The 23,982-nt window shown below is 39.6% G+C and overlaps 2 protein-coding genes across 2 annotated transcripts; both read right to left on the reverse strand.

The window, feature by feature from the left end:
* Window positions 1-1,653: 1,653 nt before the first annotated feature.
* cmtm4 (CKLF-like MARVEL transmembrane domain containing 4) lies at window positions 1,654-23,184 on the reverse strand. Its single transcript, XM_006780303.3, has 4 exons — window positions 22,444-23,184; window positions 13,951-14,127; window positions 4,431-4,529; window positions 1,654-4,080 (listed from the first exon to the last, which is right to left on the reverse strand). Exons 1-4 carry the CDS (start codon window positions 22,627-22,629, stop codon window positions 3,916-3,918), a joined length of 627 nt encoding a protein of 208 aa, XP_006780366.1. The 5' UTR covers window positions 22,630-23,184; the 3' UTR covers window positions 1,654-3,915.
* Window positions 5,661-8,634, reverse strand: LOC148106405 (uncharacterized). Its single transcript, XM_087840882.1, has 3 exons — window positions 8,539-8,634; window positions 6,983-7,454; window positions 5,661-5,780 (listed from the first exon to the last, which is right to left on the reverse strand). The coding sequence occupies exons 1-3, from the start codon at window positions 8,632-8,634 to the stop codon at window positions 5,737-5,739; spliced, it is 612 nt and encodes a 203-aa protein (XP_087697008.1). The 3' UTR covers window positions 5,661-5,736.
* Window positions 23,185-23,982: the final 798 nt, after the last annotated feature.

Below are 23,982 nucleotides of genomic sequence, written 5' to 3' on the forward strand. Positions count from 1 at the left end.
TTTCTCTGGGATGCTCTTTTCATATATCATGTTACTAATTAACCTAATGTGTTGAGCACCAAATTTCTTTCTGGATTGCACAAATTTACAACATTTTGCTGTCTATTGTTGCCCCTGTAATGACAGCTTTGTAACATTTTACTGGCATCAAACTCAAAATGAGCTCACGTAAAAAAAAACAAAAGTTGTTTTTACCCTTCTAAATTAAATAAAGCTAATTTTGGCTCGTGCCTTATTTAAGAGTGGTTGCCAGAGCACGTAGCAACACATGCTTGATTTGGTAGGTCTCTTTTTGTTTTTTTTCTTGTTGTAACCCCAAAGGGTTTAATTCTCCTCCTTTTCAGAGTTTGAATGAGCTACAATCAATTTCATTCTAATTTTATTCACATTTCGCAGTGTTTTGACATTTTAGGAAACAAAGTTATAAAAAAATTTCTAGCCTATATTACAAGAAGAGAATGGTTGGCCGGTTACAACCTCTGTCCAACTGTGGTAGATTTATAAAAGCCTATTTTAGAATCTGAGGATAACCTTTGTTTATCTTATGTTTATTTCCTCATATGAGTTTATGTGATGTGCTTGAAGACATTAGATATCATGCTACTTTGACACACTTACTAAGGTAACACACTTTGTTGACTTCCTGCTCTTTTTTTGTTTGTGTGCTATTTCTTCATATGTGCACGTGTCTGCAGTTCATTAAAACCATTTAATGCAGTATTACTTTGAGAAATTCTAAATATCTGCTATATAAATCATTGCATGTTTTTTTTTTTTTTATTTGCATGTGTGATGTACGATTTCTCTCCATCCACTGCCACTACTGACAAATTAGATGCACTAGAACGCCACAGTGACTGCTAATGAAATCTACGGTGGACTACACGAGTGCTACAACAGCACTGAATTAAAAACAACTGGAAATTGGCCACCATGGCATTTCCCGCATTTTTCAGTGCATCGAGTACGGTAAAAACTTTTATGGATCTGTTACAGCTGTAGCTTCATGTTTTAAAGTTGAGTGGAAATAAATGAACAAAATGAGAAAAAGACCTTGTAGGTCTATGCAAAATAAGAGCTACGATTTCCATGAACCAGCCTGCAATGATGTTACAGATCGTTTATGCCCTGTGAAAAGCAAGAATGTCAAACTCATTTTATATTGCGGGCCACATAGAGTTCACTTTGATCTTATGTGGGTTGGATCGGTGAAATTCCAGTTTCTCTGTGTAAAAAGTGTAACTGTGGATTCACTCATTGAAATATCAACACAAACATAAGCAATTTAAAAATTATGTCTCAGTTTTTCTACATGGTAAAGAAATGCTGTTGTAGTAAATAAAAGAAGTCGTTCAGCACGACTCTTCAAGCTTAGATTGTAAGAAATAATGTGTAAAATTACAGAAATCTGTAATTTAATTACTTTGGTGTAATGTGACTGGCCATGGGTAGGAAAAAATGTAAACTGTGTTCTTCTTCACATTTTCCAAAGTCATCCAGTGGGCCTGATTGGGGTCTTTGCTGGGCAAATTCCAGCCACCAGACCTTATGTTTGACACCTTTGTCCTAAACCTTAACTTTAAACATGCTTAAAAAGGTAACACGGGTACAGACATTGTGAAAGTGTACATTTCAAACATTCCCGAATGGTTTTAAATGATTTATTCTTTCCAATAAGTAGGAGAACCTTCAGTTTATTTGAAACATTCAAACAACATCCCCACACAGTACCATTTCATAAACGGGTACCTTTGTAAAACCAGTGTAGATGTATGTTGCCTGCTTGTTTATTTTTTGTTTGGTTTTGGATTTTTTTTTTTTGCAAAAAAAAGTTTGAATAAAAACCTGTCTTCATTTCAATAATGTCAATATAAACCAGTGTGAAGTCTCCACACTTCTTCGTGATCGGATTATTGTTTGCCGTTTATGTCACGACCTGCAAACCAGCAGAAAGCCTTTTCTTTCTCATAAATACAAATTTCGTAACATATTGCAGCACAGTCGTACACAGAGAGAGCTGCAGCTTGATAAGCGTTTGACAAATATGGTCGGTTTATATGACCAAATAGCGTAATGCAATAGCGTGATTTTGTTGCTGTACAAATTCTTAAGTGAACATGGTAATAGTATTACTCAAAAACAAATCCATCAAAGTAAGTTACACACACATAAATACAAACAAGATTGTCTTCTCATACGTCTATGTCAGTCACCAAACCAAGAGAAACAGCATTAAAACATAAGTTATTTAAAATCTAAGAAATGCCTGGTTAATCAAGCATCTTCAGGGCATTTATTAGTCTTAATTTAAAAAAAAGAAATCCACAGTCAAATACATTTCTGGTCCTTCACTTATAAGCACACTAATGTAAAATCATCTGACTATACACCCGATCCACTGACGCAACAAAAAGATACATTTCATATAAAGACCAGAAGAGGGGGCCATTGTCAACTTGCCCGAAGAAGGTTCAGGTCTTAACTGTAGTGTACATTAAAAGAAGATCAGATGCTAAATAAGTAGACAAAGGTTTAACTTCCTGTGTACTTCAGGTGCACTGACCAACTGAAAAATATTAAAGTGAAATCAGTATTGGATGGATGGGCTTTGCAGAGGCTGCTATAAGGTTAATGAAGGATGGGGATATCATAATACATGAAATGTGGGATAATATCATTGTAGATACATATACAAACATTTCAATCAACCACAGATTTGCTAAATGTACCATGTTTCCACCCCACAGACTCATCAAGTCTAATATTTAGAAAGGCATTAGGAAACACAGTGTTTAGGTCGAGGCACCCTGTGATTTTTTTTTGTAATATAGGAGGTTCAGTACCTGAGAAGCAGTGTATAGGCTAATGACATTGGTCTCAACCACGCCATCTACTGATGTTTGCTTTAAATTAATCTCACTGATGTACTTTTAAGATTTGTGTTACCTGAAGTGTTGGACGTGTGCAAAATTAAGATACGGATTACCTTATCATTGCTTGATATAACCTCCTCCAGGCTCACAGTGTAGGCCTAACACACATCTATAAGTAAAACTTTTTAAGCTCTGCTAAAAATTATGTCCCTGTTATTGTGTCAAACCAACTGGATGCATTTGTGTTACAAAGAAGTTATTTTTTCCCCATTTTAAGTGTTGTGGACTAATGTAGTGCATGTAATCTGCACTTACTCCATAAATGCTGACAGCAAATGCAGTATGGCAATAGTGGCTAAAAGTCATGTGTAAAAGTAAGATTTGTAAGATTAGCCAAGACAAGGGCAAGGAGACTTTCATGAGAGCATGTATAATTAAAAAAATGCTCAAAGGTAGAAGGTAAAAGCTGTGAGAAAGAACAATGAAGTCATGGTTGGACTGCAGGTTAGGGTTTGTTGCTGGTCCACTGGTTTCCTCATTTCATGATCACATTTATTACCACAAACTTCAGCGGCATGACATAAGCAGACTGTACAAAAGCTGACCTTGTTTTACTGGACTTCATTCACAGTGAAAGACAAAGCGTGCTCAAAAGTCAACACATATACCGGAGCCAGAGTAGGTGCACAGCTGGGGAGAAGTCAGGCTTTCTCTTTGTAGCCTTTCAGGGGAAGTTGTCCTTCAAAGTGCTTTAGAAAAACATGTAGATGAAGGGTTTTACAAAGCACACCGTCAAATGTGACCCGGGTTTTCAACTTAAGTGTTTATGTGTCAGCAGGAGTTGCCAGGACGGCTGCTGAACAAAGCCACGGAGCCTCATTCACAGCTGAAGTGTTGTGATGAGAAGTCAAAAGCGTGCGGTGAGCTGAAGGTGGCTGTCTCACTGGAGTGGAAATACTGTTCTGAAGGCAGAGCTGTTTCCATTAGAGTCAGCTGCTGGTAGAGTGGCTTTCTCTTAGTCTTCCTGATTGTCTGCCAGCACTCATGCAAGCTCAGGTCGTGGCTCCACCTCGCCACGCGATGCCGTGCGTGCCCGAATGTAATCGCTGGCCTGAGCCACCCCCTGACACCCAGCGCCACGGCGCCACTTCCGCACTGCCAAGAAGGTGTTTATTCCGTACACGACAGTCACCAGGAAGCCAAAAATCTGCACACAGGTGGAAACGGGAAGCAGAACCATTTATGTGTCAGCAAATGTCAAAGCTACGTGATTACAGCTCAATAAGCTGATGAGGTTGTCTGATATATCAAAACTTCTACAAGTGCATAAATTAGTGTAATTAAACACATATACAGAACTGTGCAATGGTAGGAAATTTAGCAGGCTTATTTAGCAGCCTGGTCAGTAAGAAACAAAATCTATGGACATCATCAGTCAGTGATGCTGCAGTAAAGTAAGGCACAAAAATAGCCTCCATATCTACACACGTTTATGCTTCCTTTGTTATAGATTGAGGCAGGATGCCACTGGATAAAGTTCAAAGAGTCAGTACTCACCACTGCTGCTATTTCAGCTCCAGTGTTGTGATTGATGCAAGCAAGCACGAGAGATGACAAGAAGAAAAACAGGGTGCTGGCACCTGTGTTAACAAGGTCCTACAGGAAGACAAAAACAAAGATCACAGCTCTGAATTAGTGATGTTATATAAGACTGGGATCACCTGTGATTTAAATCAACAACAATGAAATGTCTTTGAGTATTGAACACAGGATGTTTTCAGTACCTGGCAGTTTTGGGCAATACCAAAATAACATATGAAGTTATTCATACATTTTAACATGGTATGTTCAAATTCAAATTTATTTGTCACATACACAGTCATACACAGTACGATATGCAGTGAAATGCTTAGACAACTGCTCGTGACCTAAAGAAAAAAGAAAAGGCTATGAATAAGATAGGAAATAAATATGAAAATTAAAAAGGGTAAATTTAACTAGGAAGGAATAAAATAAAATAAAATATAAAAATTAAGTTAAAAATGAGATAACTGTACAACACAAATTAGAATGAAGGGTAAATTTAACTGGGAAAGAATAAGATAAAATATATAAATTAAAGTTGAAAATAAAATAACTGTACAACAAAATACACAATACACAGTATAGAAATATATAAGAATGTATGAAGAAATATAAATATATATATATATATATATATATATATATATATATATATACACAATAACAGCAGCTGTACAAGTATTAACTGGAAATGAAGAATATAATGTCCAGTGTTGTGCAATCCACATTATTTAGTGTCTTGTGCAGTGCAAATATGCTTAAAGTGATTTAAGTGATAAAGTGAAAACAATATCCAGAATGACCAGTGTGTGTGTAAGAACTATATGTGTGGGTCAGTACTGTGTGGTGGTGTGATTGAGAGACCGTATCGCCTGCGGGAAGAAGCTCCTCCTCAGTCTCTCTGTGTTGGTCTTGTTCCCCATTGTTTGAATTTATTTGAATGCATTCACGTGTGGTCTTTGGCTCCACGGGTCCTCTTTGGTTTTCTCTGTTACGAACTTTGAATTCTTGTTGTTTTTTAGCGTTCTGTTGGTTCTCAGGTTTTTCATTACTGTTTATTTTTGAGTACTAGTTCCTTGTTTCAGTTTATAAGTATTTTCATGAGTATTCTGCATTAGTCTAAGGAGCTTGGAAAGAAAAGCGTCTAGACTTCTTTAAGTTTCCTTGAAGACGTTTCACCTCTCATCCGAGAAGCTTCTTCAGTTCTAAGAGCAACTGGTGGAGAGTCCCAGATTTTAAGTCCCCAAGAGGGACAATGGACCCCCTATTGATCCTCTACCTAATCACATGAGCCAAGGTGTGAAAAAGGGTGTGGGTCACAATTAGGGGTGGGCGATATAAACGAAATACGATATAAACGATATAAATTTGGCCAACGATAGAGATCTTGACTATATCGCTCTATCGCGATAGCGCATGTTGATGATGTCATCAAGTTGCGCCTGTTTTGGTCGCAGCGGCTAAAACCATTATCATCTGCAAATTATGGCAGGCGACAGTCTTAGCAAAGAGATGAAGCACTTTTGAAATATGGGGAAAGCCAAAAACTGCGCTTCCTCCACTTCCGTAACATTGATTCATTAATGCTGAATTCTCTCACAGCTGCTCTATTCCCATGTTGTTGCAGTATATTAATAACTAACCTCGTATTGTGGATGAATAATCTTTGTTCTCCTGACTGAAGTTTGGCCCGTGTATAGCATCCTGCTATGCGATTGCATTTGTCCCTAACCACCAGAATCCCTCACGTTAACTTTTATCGAGTGGAAAAAAAGTTGGCGTTCACCCTCCAGCTTCACTGTGCTAATGTTATGCTAACATAGCTGTGTCGCTAGCAATCATGTAGCACAACATTATATAGCAGGTAATCCAACTTCAGTAACCCTGCAAATGCCACTGCTGTTTAGTTTTCTGTCTTCATTTATGTTGGAAGTGGGTAGCATAGCTGTACGTTTTAATTAGTTTCAAAAATCTCTCAATCAGAACATGGTATGAAATGTTTAGGTGTAAACTAGCGAGCTAACTTCCTGTTAACTTCCAACTCCGTTAAATTTAATAAATTCTGTTTTCATGGATGTTAAACTTAATTGTTACACCCGATAAAGCAGCAATGCCGATGATTTAATTACAGATGAAAGAATTTAGAACGTTTTTAACTCTTAGTGTTCGTTTGACTTTGGGACCTGAAGTGGACGGAGTTTTGGACCCAGATTACTCCGTGAAGCTCTTCACCACGGCAGCCGTAATGCTCTGCCAATCCATCAAGCAGTGCAGCTTACCAAAGTTGTACTAAAACATTTTTTAACAGATTTCTGCACGCCCAAATCGGTTCGAGGTCAGTAAGCACAACCAGAATTCATACATAAGGCACACTCTCGATTTTTGAGAAAATTAAAGGATTTTTAGTGTGGAAAATACGTTATACAGAAGAAAAGAATATATCGTGATATATATCGTTACTGCACATGCTTCAAATTATATCGCGATATGAATTTTAGGCCATATCGCCCAGCCCTAGTCACAATCAACCAGGGTTTTGGGTGAACCCATTGTGAAACCTAGCTCCACCCTATCATGTGATTTCTTGAGGTCAGATGGCCCAGGATGTGAGTGGGCGTTAAGGCATCTGGGAAGGGATCTCAAAACTGGATTATAGAGGACAGACAGTTGGTGTCGTAAACCACCACCTCTGTTCAAAGATGGTCGTTCACAGTGGACATAAATGGCTTCTTTCACTCTTCTTTCAAACCATCTGTCTTCTCTGTCCAAAATGTGAACATTAGCATTGTATTGTCCCGTCAAGGTGGCTCTTCTATGTTTTGCCGTGCGTTTATGAAGTGGCTGTTTGGTCTCTCCAATGTAGAAGTCTGAGCATTTCTCGCTACACTGTACATCATACACTAAGTTGTGAAGTTTGTGTTTAGGAGTTTTATCTTTGAGATGAACCAGGTTTTGTCTGAGTGTGTGGCTGGGCCTAAAGTACACTGGGATGTCATGCTTGGGGAACTCGCCCGAGTTTCAAGCTCCTTAGACCTGGATGACTGAGAACCTTCACAGACATATTCTGTATTAGCTTTTTGTTCTGTTAATCCTTCCCTTGTGGCCCTTTATGTCAAGTCGGTCATCTCTGTGTAATTACTTCCCGTTTTTCTTTGGTAGTCTTTTGTAACCTGTGCTTTTACATTGAGTTCTACTTCCCTTGTCTCATCATCCTGATTTGTTCCCCATCTATTTTCCCCTTAGTGACAGATAACAGGCTCAGTTCTACAAATTTGACACAGAGGCACAAGGGCAAGACTAATAAAAGAATAGACTATACAAAATAAACCTAAAACAGAATAGAACCAGAAACTAAAAGAAAAGAATTAGGACTCAAGATATTTAGAAACATGGAAAACAAGAATAAACAACAATGAACAACCTGCGAACCAACAGAACTTTAAATAATAACAAGAATTCAAAGTTCGTGACAGAAAACCATTTACCCAAAACTCCTTTGTTTTTCCAAGAGTAGTTAATGATTCATTTGGAGTTATTCTTTGGTGCTCCTTGTCTTTTTGTCTGTTTTTTAACCTCCTGTTGGGAAGAATTGTACGGTCATGGTAAAAAGAAAGTACACCCCCTATCAGTTCTAAGGTTTTACATATCAGGACATATTTCTTTCTTTCCATGTCTTGAATACAACCTGAGCTGAATGACAGCACATGACACACGACATCATCATGTCATTATTTATTTAGCAGAAACCAAGCCAAAACAGGAAAGCGGTGCAAGCAAGTCGCCATGATTCAGTAGCTTGTAGAACCACTTTTAGCAGCAATAACTCGAAGTAATCATTTTCTGCATGACTTCATCAGTCTCTCACATCGTTGTGGAAGAATTCTGGCCTGCTCTCCTTTGCTTCAGTTCATTGAAGTTTGTGGGCATTTGTTTATGCGACGGCTCTCTTATGGTCCAGCCACAGCATTTCAGTCTTGACTTTTTTTTTTGCAATTTCTCTGAGAATGGCACAGTCTGACTTTGGGATGAATTTGCCTGGATGTCCACTCCTGAGAAGACCATCGGCTGTCTTGCCTGTTACCACTTGTGAATAATCTTTTTCATTGTGAATGATGGACTTTAAATTTGTTGGATTATTTGGCCTTTCCAGATTGCTGGGCAGCTTCTCTGAGATCATTGCTGATCTCTTTCCCCCTGAACGCTCCAGGCCAGCAAACTGCCAAAACCACTGCTTTTATAGACCCTCTTAATCCCCATGGAAAGGGTGTGCCTAGTTTTTTTTTGTTTTGTTTTAGTTTGTTTACATGCTGCTTCTGCATTTTGGCTCAGTTTTTTTGTTTAATAAATAATGACTCAGTGTAATCTTGAAAGATAAAACCTTAGAATTAAAAGAGTGTGTTTTTTCTTTCACCATAATTGTACCTGCTATTTATTTCTACACAACATCATTAGGATACTTGTTATTTTGGCTATTTCTAGACTTGGTAATAAGAAGGCAGAATTCCTGAACTTCCCTCTTGACATCCTTCCTCTTAGACCAACCTTGGGTTATAATAACAAATAAAAAATATCCACTCCTGGTGTTTTAACATAAAACTTCAATTTAATCCACTTAAAGCACTCACGGCAACAAATATCCTACAGCTGCCTCTTGCTTTTACATTTAAATAACTTTTTAAACAACAAAAATACATTTAAAATCACAGCAAAACATGTTTGTTACCCCAAAGCAAACCACTGAAATAACAAACTAATGTAATGTGAGCTCAAGATAAAACTGAGCTGTCTGAAAGCTGCTGCCAGTGATGTGCATTAGTTAAACCCCACAAGACTAATTAAAGAAAATTGGCACAATGTAGCCTCCTATTAGTCTAAGGACTGAGCACATTGTGGCTGATGTTGTATACTGAACAAACAGAGCTTGTTTGCACTCTACGTTTACACTCTAACCAGCCAGACTGCATCCTGGTGCTCCATATCCAAAAACCGCAGGAGAGCAAAGAAGCCAACAGCACATTTTTTTTTTAAAAGCCACCTAGCACCTCATTCATTCAATTCAAACAAACACTCAGTCCACACATTTAACTAACTCCATCCCCCACGTTTTTACACATAGGAAGTAATGTGAAAGAGACAGTTGCTTTTCAAGTACCTGTTCTTGGCACGCCAAACTGTGGGGAGGGGGTTAATATTGAAGGGCTCAGCGTGGCTGGGGCATGGCCCTCGTGATCAGAGGCGTGATTATAATCATTGCAGACATGGTCTCTCATATGACACGCATGGATCATACAATAGCAAAGTCAAAAAGGCTAGCTGGTCGCAGACTTACACACATGTGCATGCACATACCTCAGCAGGGCATAAAAGGTGAGATAATGTGCCACTGATCTCGTGGTTTAATCAGTAACATAAATACAGAACCATATCTCTACATGTTAACTGGGAAAGTCAATGAACACCACAGTTATGATCTTAACCTTCGACCGTAATCTTAAACCCACTTCAAAGGTGCACACTCAGCGTACCGCAAACACTGCTCACATTACTCATGCACTCCCATCCAGCTTGTCAAACTGGTTAAACGAGACACAGCCAACCAGATATTCCTGCTCCATTGTGCTCTTTCATGTGCACAAACGATTTTGCACGTTCAATCCCACAGTCAGTTCAGTTGTTTCTCAGCCTCTCTGCTTTACCTTCGCCCAAAAGTCACAAATCACACATGTGATTATATTCTTTCCTGAATTTTCCCATATAGGTCCAATAGAAAAATGCCCATGTAAACAACTAGCATAGAATTTCACAGCCTATGAAAAATTTAAAGTCTCCATCTCGAAAGTTGCGCTCTATCTGACCAGCAATAATGGTAATTGCCTGAATGCAAACATTTTACCAGGAAAGGTAAAGAATAAAGTGGGATTCCAAGTGGCTGCTGTCTCTACAGTGATGTTTGGAAATGCTGTGTAACAGCTTACTGTAGTGGAACAACTCAGCATCCAGTTGTGGGCTTCCACCCTGTACTACTTACTTCATTCATGCATTAACTGTGATGAGATACTCTCTGTTCTCAGAACAAAACAACCAGAAAATACTGGGCGTACTGGCAGGGCAATCGAACGGCCGCTTTCCCTCCAACGAGAGAATAACAACACTATTATCTGTCTCTCCCTTTGTGTCTTTAGTTTTGCCTCATTTCTGTCCCAGAATCCCCCTAGCATGACCCACAGCTATTTGGCTGTGAATGAGGAAAACAATGGACCGAATTATCTGCCTTCAAAAACTAAATCCTCGAGTTTAATTTAATCACCTAAAGTTACAGAGTAGCTTTACAAAAGAGTCCTAGGACTGCATTCATTTCCATTTGGAAGAAGGGGAATGGGGTCAAGGCCTGTGTTTCCCCCTCTGTGCTGCCAAAGTCATCACAGAGGGGGAAGTGGAGGAGATGGGATCGTATAGCACGTAATTGTTAGATTAAGAACCCTTCTACTGAGAGTTTGTAGTTGGGAAACAGAAAAGTCAGCAGAAGGTTTAACAGTTGGTTAACACTGTGAAATGCTCACTCGTGGTAAAATTCCCAGGGGACCAATGTGACCGGAGCAGCTTTGACTACGATAGACATAAACAGCGTGTGGCTGAGCCCACACCGTGGAGTGCATCCAAGGAACGTGGGCTCGTCAGCTAAGCAGTTTGGAGTGAGAGCAAACACTGTTAAATCTGCAAAGTAACACGTTCGGTAAACCTTTGTTTGCAACATTTTGCTAACCAAAAAAGTCCTTCATATTTGACAAATTCACCTTTGTTCTTTTGCATAACAGCATAAAGTCCAGCAACACCAGTGTGCCAAACCACAGGCCATCAAACTTCAACCTCTTTGTGTGAACCCAATGCCAACTCCTGAGCTCAGGCTTAAGCACACAAACACACAGTGTACATGCTAATTAAACATTTCATTATTTAACCATTAATCTCCTAAATGGAAAAATAATAACCAGGCAGAAGTGACAGGAGAAACGCCAGCGGGCTTAAGACGAGAAAGAACAGGCAGTCTTGAAAAGAGCAAACAGAAGGATTTTGGATTATATGGACAGTAATGGTTACAGGTATCTGGTAAAAGTTCCTAAATCAGCACTCTTAAATTAGCCCTGGCCTCTAAGGGACTGTAAAACGCTTTCGTTCGGTGTTACTCTGCCAAAAGCAGATGCCAAAGGCACACCCTCTCTTCATGTTTGAGGTGGAATAATGTATTAAGGATACCGTAGAGCAATCTGATAGCTGTGGTTAGATCTGAACATCTGGCTTAGCATCCGCATCTTTACTACAGTATGTACTGTAAGCTGGAAGTATGGTCAAAGAAGTTTCTTCTACACGTGTCTGTAAAAGACACTTGGCTGCAGATCAGAACTCACCACCAACTGCTTGTCAGGCAAACAGTGAGAGGCAGCCAGTATCTCCTGGAGAATACCCACAAGCTCATTTGCTTACAGCTGACAGTGCACATCCTGGTAGTAACATGGAAACTGTAATGACTTTGTGCTAGATTTTATTCTAGTGCTAAATACAGAACAATATTCAACAAATAAAAGTTCAAGAAAAGCTTGTTTCAATTTCTTACTTTAGAAAGAAACTAAGTTTAAATGCTTTGTTTAAATAATAAGCTTAAATCTCCTTGCATAAATGCTAAAACAGAACAATCATCAAGAAGATTAAAAAAAAGTAAATCCGTTGGTCATCTTTCTTTGCCTTTAGACAACAATTCTGATGGCAAAAGAACCAAACGGGAAAGGCAAAAAAAAAAAGGCAAAAAGAAGATTTAAAAAAGGCAAAAAGGAAAATCACTGCCTGGCTAATATTAGCTAACCTGGCTAATATTAGCTAACCTGGCTGATATTAGCTATTGGTAGAGCCTGACTGATGTAAGGTTTTTTAAACTGATATTGATGGCAGACAGCCACCATGCGTTTGTGTATTTTTATTATTATGCATGTTTATTTTCAGTCAAGCAAAAAAATGTGATTTATCAGCTGATATTTTTTTCTCTTAGGAAACAAAACAGAAACAGATTTCACTAATATTTGCTATGTGTATCTATTTGTGAGTCCTTACTAAGATTACACAACAATCCTGTTTTAAAACGAATCTTGTTTTAATAGTATGATTTGCTCTGTATAGTTTTTATTATCATTTATTGGCTGAGCAGGCTGAGTAAATCAGCTGATATTTACCAATATACTGGAATGTGCATTTCTAAATAACATTTCGAATTAAAAAAGTAGAGATGGGAGAAATACCCTCCAACGATATGTGAGTGTTACTGTTGTTGTAGTTTGTCCACCAGAGGGAACTCGACAACACGACAACCATCTGATCCTAGCATCTAAACCAGTAATCCACGACTTGTCGTTATAATAAAACAGGATCATTTTTAACCCACACTGCCATATCATTGTAGTAAAGACTCATAAATAACTGCACTTAACAACTTTTAAGAAATGTTTGTGTTTTGTGCCTGAAAGAAAGAAATATCAGCAGCTATATCAGACTTTTAAAAACAAATATCAGTATCGGTGAATCATATATCTGTCAGGTTCTAGTGAAAGTAAACATAATAACAAGAGACACATCAAGCCATGCCAGCCTCTCTGTATTTTACTGCTGCTTAACAGCTAAACTGAGTTAAATGCTAACAAGCCTATTATAGCCTCTTAAAATGATAACAGCTCCTTAAATAGAGCTTAAAAAAAACATACAGGGAGTCTTTACTGCTGCTAATGTAGATAGAATTAATAACTGTACTGGTCACTGGTCTCAAGAAGAGTAAAAAACCAAAGCTTTTAATGCCATGTAAACCTTTACCTGGACCACTGCATTATCATAAGGTGAGCATATCGATAGATTTACACGTGCAGCTAAGCATTAAATTGTAAGCCAGACTGTCGCTAAATATGACGAGAATAATGCAAAATTACTGCTGTGTAAACCAGTAAGGTTTCAGAGGGCATATTTAAACCCTGCTCTTCTAAAATGTCATGTTGCCTGATTTTAAATTGATTTTTTTTAGGATTTACTTCTATATTTGGGAAGGCCTGAAAATGCACAAGCCTCAGGGGAGCCTTCAGGAGTACGATGACCTCTGATGCTGAGGAGTGTTTTGACTCTGCTATCAGCCACAAGGACATGACAACCGATTGTAGATAGTGAACAGACACAACATCTTTCCATATCTGGAGAGTAAGGGGTTTCATGTGTGAGATTAGAACTTTAAAACCGGATGCAGATGCCGGCTGTAATGCGTGCATGAAGATGAAATTTCATAGTGAATTTATCTAAATGCTGTACTATTCATCTGTATCTCCTGAGGAATTATCTTTCCTCAACGGCAATCCTAGTATCATCATAAACTGCATTAACATTAGTCATCCTGTTCTTTTATTTAGAGGTTCAGCAATACATTAGTATACATGAGTTATGTTAACACTCTGTAGTGTGGACGTACCGTGAGGTTCCAGTTTACGTGGGGCACCTTGGTGTGGATGTTGAGACAGAAGATCAGGAGGAGGACTCCTGTCACCACAAGAGCACTGCAGCTGACAAACTCAAAGAAGTAGACCCCTCCACAGGGGGAACACATCATGATAGTTTCTATGCAGATGAAGCCGATGAGTGAAAGGACCTGAAGTGAGAGGGAAGACAGGAGAGACAAGAGTTAAGATAAGATACAAATAAGATACACTTTGTTTATTCCACAGGTTGGGAACAGCTTATCTCAATAAAATAAATACAATATCACAAAATCAAATAGCCTGGAAAGATAAAGAATGGAAAAACTTAACAGAAAACTGAAAAAGTGCAATGTTCAAATGAGCTTAATAAGCGACATCTAACAGAGAAATGCAGGTATTGTGGTGTGAGATGGTAAAGATTTTCTGTATATGTCCTTGTGGCAGCAAAGCTGAACCAGATGTTAGAGGAGGTCTTTAGCTGGTGCAGAGGGTGGTCAGGGTCTATCAACATCCATTCACCACAGCCACAGTCATGCTGATGACCTCTGCATTGTTAACTGGGGAATCCAAATACTGTATTGATTCAAACTGGATCCCACAGCTAGAAGTTCAGTATTCAGGCCATAGACAAACTCCTTTACAGTACTGCACAGGACTACGCCGTCTTTACTTATAACTAGTGCACTGATTGCACATTTTATCTTATTATGTGCAGCAAGGAGGTGCTTTGGTTAGCATTGTCACCTTATTGCAAGAAAGCTTCTAATTCAAAGCACAGCTGGGGTCTATGTGTAATTTGCAAGTTCTTTACCAAAATACCAGCATTTATATGTTAAGACTTCACTTCATAATCCATCGTTTCTGCACGCCAAAGACAACTGCTGGTTCTAAATTTGGCTATGGATGACAGGTAGATAAAGTGCTCATAAATCATAAAGCACTGCACAAATTTATGTTTAAATGTAGTCTCAAGCACTTTGAGTGCTACTATATCACATTTACCACTCTGATAAAAATCCTGCAGCCAGGTACAGTCACACTGTTCAGGAAGCATGAGTGTGGTGCTAATAGTGCAGGGATATATTGAGTATATTATGCCAACAACAGGTTAGATAATTCACTGGCTGATTAGTAAATCATCTCTAAAAACTAAAAACTAGGTCAGCATGAGCAGTCTGCATTCATTATCCTAGAATGGAGTTCATTATTCAGTCTCTTTTCTGAATAACTGTGGGATCCGTCAGACCTTTGACAAAATATGTCTGACCTTCATTTCTGAATCTGACAGTGACACATGTGAGTCTTACCAGCAACGCCAGTTAACAAATGATACGCTAGCACATTAAATACAAAGTATATAAAAACTTAAAATATATACATGCTTAGTCAGTATATTGAATATAAGCATAAAGAATACTGCAAGTTATTTCTGTAAGATTATGGGATTGAAATGTCAAACTTTCCAGTTCATAAAGCGATTGTCCTATGAATAGACCAGAGTCTGTGATCCCATGAGTTCTGCTCCTGGCAGTTTGTGAAGATGCCCGCTTCCAGCCAACAGCCATCAACAAACCACAGTATGGGAAGAATTCTGCTACTTAGGTGTTCTTCTGCCATCTAGACCCCGACAAAACCACACACAGATTGCCGACTGCCTAGGAGCAGTCCAAAACCAAGAGGCATAGCAGAACCATGAAAATGCAACATAACACCGACCTGAAGTAGCTAAGAATCAGTTTTCTAATTTTATGCAAACTGCAAAGGCCAGTTTTGCATGAGCAGATGTGAAGGATGTGATAAGAGACTCCAGTTTTCCTTTCTCTTTCATTTACAAATGTTACCCCTAAAAGTCTGCGCAATGTTAGTGAAACTTCACTCAAGGTCATTTAATGCAAAACAACAGCAATCACATATCAGACATATGCAATTTACAGATCGAACACAATCTGCTTGACTAATAATTCACACACAGTCATCTCATCCACACTCAACAAAATGCACTCAAAAGAAAAACAAAACTTTGCCAAGAAACAGCTTCCCACTCTTCAGTGTTACTTGGAAGATATCCTTTGAGCTGATAAAACATCAGCTTGCAAGCATCAACCCAGCAGCAAAGCGCAGCGGCATAGCTGAGTATCATTAGTTGGTGCTGCTTTACTGCCTCTTGGCCTGGACGGTTTTCCATCATTGAAGCAAAAATGAATTTTGATGTATTGAGATATAATAAGAGCCGTCGCCTACTGTTTGCATCTGTGTTTTAGCAAACAAGACCTATTCATAAAAGATCTAAGAAGCACAATGGCTTGCAGGATCTGTGCTTCATTTACTGTATGCGGGTTGGTTGTGAATCACAAAGCCCATATTTGAACATGGAAAAATAAATATTAACTTTCGTGCTAAACAGTTTCTGTTAAGATGATTTCGGATTATTGTAATATTCCATGCAGGAATGGCTTTTTGTCCAAGTTGTTAAAACATTAAACACGGAGCTGCGCTCAAGTAGAAAAGCTTGAAAGGTAAGATCATTTTTTGCTTTTCAAAGAAAGTTACTGAAGAAACTGGGTCAAGTTTGAGGCAGGTATTTTTTTTATTTCACTACTTGTCATTACTAACAAATCTAAGCAGTTTAAGCACAAACAGCATCCCCTTTTCTTTGGCTCTGGCTTATTTTAGCTACTCAACTGTCTCTGTGTCTTCTGTTGCAAAAGAAAAATGATCACTTTAACAGCAGATATTTGTCCTTTAACTACATTTTACATTAAAACAAAACATTTATCAAAATTACATCATGTACAGTAGTATTGAGCTAACTCTTGTTTCTTTTTCTTCCAAGGAGCCAGGCTCTTGGGATTTCCATTTTTGGAGGAATTTTGTTGTTGTTGTTTGTTTGTTTACCTACTCCAGCTGATGAACCAGTGCTATGTCTACACATAACAGACCACTTAGCAAAGAACCTATTTTAAATTGTATTTTAGCCACTTTTTTGATAGCCTGTCAATTTGGTATCTCTCAGTATCTCAGTATGATGTGGAGTGTATCAGTATCAGTATTAGTATCTGAACGTTACATCCTTAGGAAACACATCAGAAAAAATCCAACAGAGACCTGACCCGCGACCTGAGAGATGCCCCTGTCCCAGTCTGGGGAAGGATGGGTGTCAAAAAGCCATTCTTAAAGAAGGCACGCAGGAGGGAAAGGCTGAGGAAAGCCAAATCAAACAGGATCTGACCTGAACATCCGGTCTTATAAAGTGACGAGTGCACAGGTCAGAAAAGGGGTACAACAGTGAGTGTCTGCAGCCATCTGTAAGACACAGTGGAGGCTCTATCGTGGTTTGGGGTTGGAAGTTAGATCTTTAAAAAGATCTAAAAGATCTTTAAAAACTTTAAAAAGATCTTTAAAAACTGATGGACGAATGAACGCAGAAAAGCACCATCAGAGTTTCATTCACCATGCAATACCATCTTGAAAATGTCTCATTGGGAATGGCCTAATTTTCCAGCTTGACAGTGAACAAACACACTCTTCTAATGCAGTAAAAATATATCAGGATGCAATAAAGGTGGTCATACCAAATATTGACTTTCAAGCTCATTAGAATTGCACCAACTCTTTTTCTCCTTATATACCTGTACTTCCACGTATGTTTTCACGTGCTTCTAGAAATCACTGCATCTATTTCCCATTTTGCTGGCAAAATATAAAAGAAGGAGGCATTGCTCAAGACTTTTGCAAAGTACTGTAATCTCTGAGTCACAATTGCAGCTTCACAGTGTTGTGCAGGTCACATGAATAGCTTATTAAATCCTACAACATTTAATAAATTTACCCACATAAATGCTTGTGCTGGCACACCCAGTCAGTTCAGGCACATTAATTTAAACAGCCATCCATTTTATTTTAACTGCTTATCCATCGCAGGGTCACAGGGAGTCTACTCCAGTATCCTACTAATGCAAAGACCATTTAAACTTTAGAACCGTCATCTAACTTGACATGCATGGAGCTTGTAGCACAAAGCTAGAGCTTAGCTAACTTGTGGGACTAATTAAGTAAGGTCCATGGTAAATATGTGCATGCAGGATACTGGGCATTCAAAGAACTTCATTCATTTAGACAGCATTTTATTCTCGACTATCCCACACTGGGTGCAATGTGGGGTCGATTCGGATTCAGTATGTTCCCCCATGTGGGCTGGAGGAGCAGAGGGTCAAACTACCGAACACGCGATTAGCGGACAATCTACCCTCCCTTCTGACACAGCCAGTTTCTTGGACTCTCGCATGTAGATAAGTGTTGGTTAATCAGTGAGATGAAGCTGAAATAAAAGAACTATCTCTACCACTACACTCCTACACCTTGCTGGCCACCCATCCCTCCATCCATCCATCCATCCATCCCTCCATCCTCTTAACTGCTTATCTAATTCAGTGTCACGGGCAGGCCTGGTGGGTGGGTGTTATGTTACAAAGAAGTAAAGAATAAACTTCTAAATGCTCAAACATGTATGTTTCTACACTTGCATAACTAACAAAGAGCAAGTCTAGCAGATTTTATCTCAGAAAACGATCATTTATTCAACCCTGTTTATCCTGTTCAGTGAGCAGAGCTGTTGGATGACTGGCACTGGTAAAGCATAAGGGGAAAACCCTCCACAGTTTATGTCAAACTCCAGTCTGATCGTTTAAATCTCTGTCTGTGACGTTACCTCACAGGAAACCGAAAGGAAGAGAAAATAAGTCGACTGGGCAGACTATCGTTAGGACAACAGTTGAATTGTGTGCAGTTGCCGAAGCCTCGTTAGAGTGTGTAGCTGGATAGCAGCCTGTCTTTGACTGAAATACAGCTGAAAGGGTCACACCCAAACAGGAATGAAGTGCACTGCACTGGGAGATGATGTAATGTCTCTCAAAGAAAGCATATTACTTCCTCCATGCCCCTGTGTAGCAGGTGTCAGGCAGTCACAGGGGAGGAGGCGGAGAATTGCAAGCACCACACTGGATAATTTTGTAAGTATTGATTATACGTCAACCTTCTCTCTTGTTCAGTCTATTCATCACGCATCGTATGTGCAGGAACAAATGTGTCAGCTTTCTTTCCCTTCTTTCTCCTACATGCAAACAAGTCCTTATCTCAGGGATTTAGCACATTATTAGTTGCCTTAAGGACATCTTGGATGCCGATCCCCTTCTTATACGCCATCTGTTGTGAACAGATAATTAAAGGAGGAGAATGGGAGGCTTTATTGTTGAAACTTTGCAACACTATGTGCAGGACTTCCACACTGTACTACTTCATGCAAAAAAAAAAAAAAACACCTTAAAAATGACCCAAAAGATTGAATGTGCTTTAGCAGGAGCTCACAGTCGGGTATGAGATGGAAAATTTACCCTGAATGCTGGTTAAATTTCACCCCAGAGGAAAAGTGTGTTGCTGCACATATGCAACAACATACATGTCTCTCCTCGTGCCTGCACAACATTCCTGTTGTCTTTATGCCATCCTGCAAGATCCAAATAAGTCGTGTTTCAACCACACGAGAGTAAAGCACATGGCGTCTCTCTCGGTTAAGGAAGCGTGTGCTGACATTTGGGAGCATATGGTAACTTCATTACACAAGATTTGGAGAAAGAACACCTCTCCTTAATATTTAACCTCCACTTGTTAAAATATTACTTTAAAAAAAGGGCAGGATGCACTCCATAACAGAAAAGCTGTTATTTATCATGAAGGCATGAGCCCTGCTGGGAAACAGTGTGATTGATAGGTGTACTATAAGGCCCAACAAGGTATCAAATTTCTGTCACTATGTCGACGTGCATGATGTGAATATCAGCTGGACTTTGTTGACCCGGTCACAAAGAGACAAAGACAAACCTGCTGTCAGGATGGGCGCACCTCGATCAGGTTACATGCCACTGAGAGTTTGTACTGCTCAGTGCAGGGCCAACAGCAGCAGCATCACATGTATCAATTCACCCAAGATATGACAGGTTGACTGGCCCCCTTAAAGCCTTTGCAAATGCATATTTGTGAAAAAAAGGAAGTGTGAAAAAAGGAAGGTTTGAGAGGATTAAACCCAACTACTTTAGTGTCTTTCAGCCATTTATTCAACTGTTTAACACAGAATTCAGTCAAACAAATTTATAAAACAGGATTCCACTTATAAAGCCCTTTAGGTTGATTGGACATAACAGATAAAGGCTGCCGTCAGCAAATCTATTCTTACTTGCCAATAAACAGATGGCAGATAATGAATGAATACCTAGTCGATACAGACGTCCCAACCATAAACTGGAGCATCGAGTGTACTGCTGACAGTAGACTGCTGCCATTTGCTACATGATGCCCTTTTGCAGTGCATCTCCTCCACATTGTTTTGCTTGTTTTTCCAGCTCTGAAAGATCATCACTGCTCCTTGGCTGGCACAGAGTGAAACAATTAGAGGAGAGAGCAGTAAAAATGAAAGCCGATGAAGCCATTAATGCTTGGCAGGATGCCTTTAAAGGCCTCCTCTCTGAAGTCCTCCTCTGAGGTACTGAATATAAACTTGGATGACTTTGACTGGTCCTCTCCTTGTTCACAGAGGAGAAACGTGTCTATCTGAAACTGCAAAAGTACTCCCACGCTTCTGAAGTCTAAAGTACAAACTGAAGATTATTAATAGATATGAGATGACGCTTGTTCTCTTGTACCCACAATGCCTGTAATACAGATTCTACTTCAAATACCTGAACTGATTTTTTTAATGGGTTATTTATGCGCTATTCATGACTTGGCCTATTTTGGGGTATCACAACTAAGTACTTTTTGTGGTATAGAGCAAAATGAGACTTTGAAGTATCACAGATATTTTTGTAAACAAATCTAGAATTATTTTTAGGGCAAAGTCTTTGCACAGATGCTCGTGTTTAGACAAAACTTAAGACATAAGGAGTTTGGCTTAAATTGTTAAATGAGAAAGAAACTGCTATTCAGGTAATCTACAGGCACACCTCCCAAAAAACATACATAGCATTTTTCACTTTGCAGGAGCAGAATCATATATATATATATATATATATATATATATATATACACACACATATATATATATATATATATATACATATATATATATATATATATATATATATATACACACACATATATATATATGCAATTACATTAAAACCACAAAACCAAACACCTGGATGTTTGCACAGGTGGACAATGTGATTTTTATGGTGTCTTATGTCTGGAGGATGGAGGATGTGGCTCTGTGGCTAAAAGTAAAAAAAACCCAAAAGAAATTAATTAACCAGCAAAGTCTAAGGCAATACTCAAACATTTCCGGTTTGCTATGAAATGTGTGAAGATTATAAATCTAATACTTTTAAGTCACCGCCTGCTCCAAACTTCTCCCACGCTGATGACAGAAGGATTCCTAGCCTTTCTTTCCACATGCAGGTAAACATCACAGGTGTGCAACAGACTGTGAGCTTCTCTCAGACCACTGGGACACTCAGCCACCCACAAGCTAAAAAAAACAACCTTAAAACTTTTTCTGCATACGTTTTTAAAGTATTGCAGAGAAACTGCCTCCCACATGCATTGTTCTCCTCCGTGTTGTTGGGGATACACTCCAACATGTGTATGAGTGCAGCCCCGTAGTGAATTTTTCTTGGCAGAGGAAGAAGAGAAATGGTCCCAGTTTGATAGATGTTTCCTCCTCTGGTGAGTTATCAGATCTTTGGGACCCTTTCATTGTGCTTTGTTGTTGCCTCTTATCCCAGTTCAGACATCTGGTTTGGGTGAACTGATTCAAAAATTCCATCAGAAATGTGTTTTCCACTGACTACAGCATAAAAAGAAATGGTGATAACACTTTTTATCCTCAACAGCAACTGAATGGGTAACACATACAGGTTTTCCCAGGTGCCTCACCGAGTACAGCCGTATTTGCACACGTGTTTAAGTGGTCTGGAGCAGCAAACAGCCACACAGTGAAAAAATGGAACTACTTGCAAAGTAACTAAAAGTTATCAAGACGTTCAAGGAGTGCAAGCGAATCGCAAATGGCAGACATTATTAAACACTATAAATCCCTCTGGAATAGCACCCTATTATGTAGGAGCCATTATCCATTCAAAAACAAGCTCGCCTCTATACATTCACTAGTCATGGGGTTGGCATACTGTTGAAATGACCTCTAGTAGAGATGCAGTGAAGGTTAAGCCAGGACCGGTGTGGCTAACTTTAGAATGAAACGTCTGGGTTATTATTACACATAAATAATAAGTAAGGTATTAATGCTTAGCATACAGCGAATTTAACTATAGCTGCACTTTATCGTGTTTTGCCCCCTGGAAGTTGAGTTTTCCTCCGCATGTTAGTTGATGATCAGTAGAAGTTATGCACCAACGGTGCGTCACAGCTTGGCCACTTAAAGGAAGGCTGTACATCTCTGAGTATTACTGCAAAGATGTCGCCATGCTTTGACTTACCACTTCAACCACCTTTAAAATCCCCAAGTATGACTTCAGGTACTCCATGTCGCACACTATCCCCCCAAAAACGTTCCGCGAATGGACGGGCTCGGTGGTGGGCTGGTAGGGACTGCTGGCCCCGGAGATCATGGAAGTGTTGGAGGCCTCGCCGTCAAAGCCCTCCGTCTCTTCGGTGGTCCTCATGATTTCTGGAGAAGCTGAACTCTTTTTTTAAGAGAGAGAGAGAGACAAATGGAAACCGACGCTGCCAGTCCTCCTGGATCTACCTCACTGCGCGGCTTATGTGACAGACAGCACACTTTGTTCCACGCAAGCTGGGAGCAGATGGGGGAAACAAACCGGACAGTCCACTTCTCGTAGCCACCCCGAGGTGAAACCGCAACGGTAGTTGCTCTTTAACATCGCGTGCAGGACTGGTATAGGATCAGTGCAGCCACCCCCTCCACCTCCAGGCGGTTCCTCCCGGTTCCAGTGTTGCGCCTCTCCAAAACAGCCGCACTTAGAACTATGTTAGGCGGGTCACTTGTTCGAGTCCTTGTGCCACTGACTTTACCACGGACGACTCCGGTTAGTTCGGCAGATCGGGGGAAAATGCCTGCCGTGCTGTGAGACCGAAAAACATTCACCCATTGTGGCCCAGAATAAGCGAGAGAGATCCGCGCTGTCTCCTGTTGTAAACTTAATTATGCAGCCTCCACAGCAGCAGCGCGCAGTACGGCTGCGTACGGACGCCGCTGTCCCTCGCTGTGGATGGAAAGCAGGCTTGTCTCCGCCCTCCTGAAAACTGCACATTCTTCAGAGTAGGCTCTGCGCCCGGTTTAAGTGCTCCCAAACAGCCTGCAAAACGAATCCAGCCGGAACCACGCCGACAGTACCGAGCTCTTCTCACACACTCACATTCGTCGGTGTGACCGTGCAGCATTTGAACACCAGCCAGGCCTGGTGACACGATTTCTATTTTCCCAAGGGGATTACAGTGTATGGCTGCTTGTCTTTATATGGAGTTTAAAACCCACTGAATATCACCATTATGATCCACATAGCTTTTTAGCGTTTTATATGTGAAAATGTCTAATACAAAATACAGACATATTTCAAATTACACGTTGCCAATTCTCTGCGTATAAAGCAGGTTGGTTTCACAGAGTTTTTAAAGAAGTCAACGCAGGTTAGAAATTGTACCATATATGTAAAGTTAGTCTAACTTCAACAAATGAAAGGGTAGGCCTAATTTTCTTTTAGGGGCATAAGCTGTGCTGTACAGCTCCCACCCCCGTACTTTACTGCTCTCTCGTGGCGCTAAGCAGCATTAAAGGTTGCCTAGGTAATTTCAGAAGTCCAAAGATGCTGGAAATAACCTTTAAAAAAAAAAACAAAAAAAACCCCCGACACTCTATGCATGTGACTGGTGACATTGAATTACAACTACAGTATAAATGTGTTGTAATCTTGAACATGGTGAGAAGTTATCACAATATGTTTTAGAGATAAATGAGGTACTTAAAAAAAATGAGCGAAATAAAATCTGAAATATTG

Source organism: Neolamprologus brichardi, chromosome 1 (assembly GCF_056152115.1).
Source record: "Neolamprologus brichardi isolate AB-2024 chromosome 1, ASM5615211v1, whole genome shotgun sequence".
In the NCBI taxonomy this organism is placed as follows: domain Eukaryota; kingdom Metazoa; phylum Chordata; class Actinopteri; order Cichliformes; family Cichlidae; genus Neolamprologus; species Neolamprologus brichardi.

Bases quoted from the DNA above. Each gene is read 5' to 3' on its own strand.
- cmtm4 (XM_006780303.3), bottom strand. From the start codon at position 22,629: ATGAGGACCACCGAAGAGACGGAGGGCTTTGACGGCGAGGCCTCCAAC. The intron at 14,128-22,443 runs GTAAGTCAAAGC...CTCTCACTTCAG, and splicing joins TTTTAAAGGTGGTTGAAGTG to GTCCTTTCACTCATCGGCTT. The intron at 4,530-13,950 runs GTACGTCCACAC...GTCTTCCTGTAG, and splicing joins ACGTAAACTGGAACCTCACG to GACCTTGTTAACACAGGTGC.
- LOC148106405 (XM_087840882.1), bottom strand. From the start codon at position 8,634: ATGATCTCAGAGAAGCTGCCCAGCAATCTGGAAAGGCCAAATAATCCA. The intron at 7,455-8,538 runs GTAACAGGCAAG...GAGTTCCCCAAG, and splicing joins AAAAAGATTATTCACAAGTG to CATGACATCCCAGTGTACTT. The intron at 5,781-6,982 runs ATTGTGACTAGG...CGCCCACCCCTA, and splicing joins TTCACCCAAAACCCTGGTTG to ATTGTGACCCACACCCTTTT.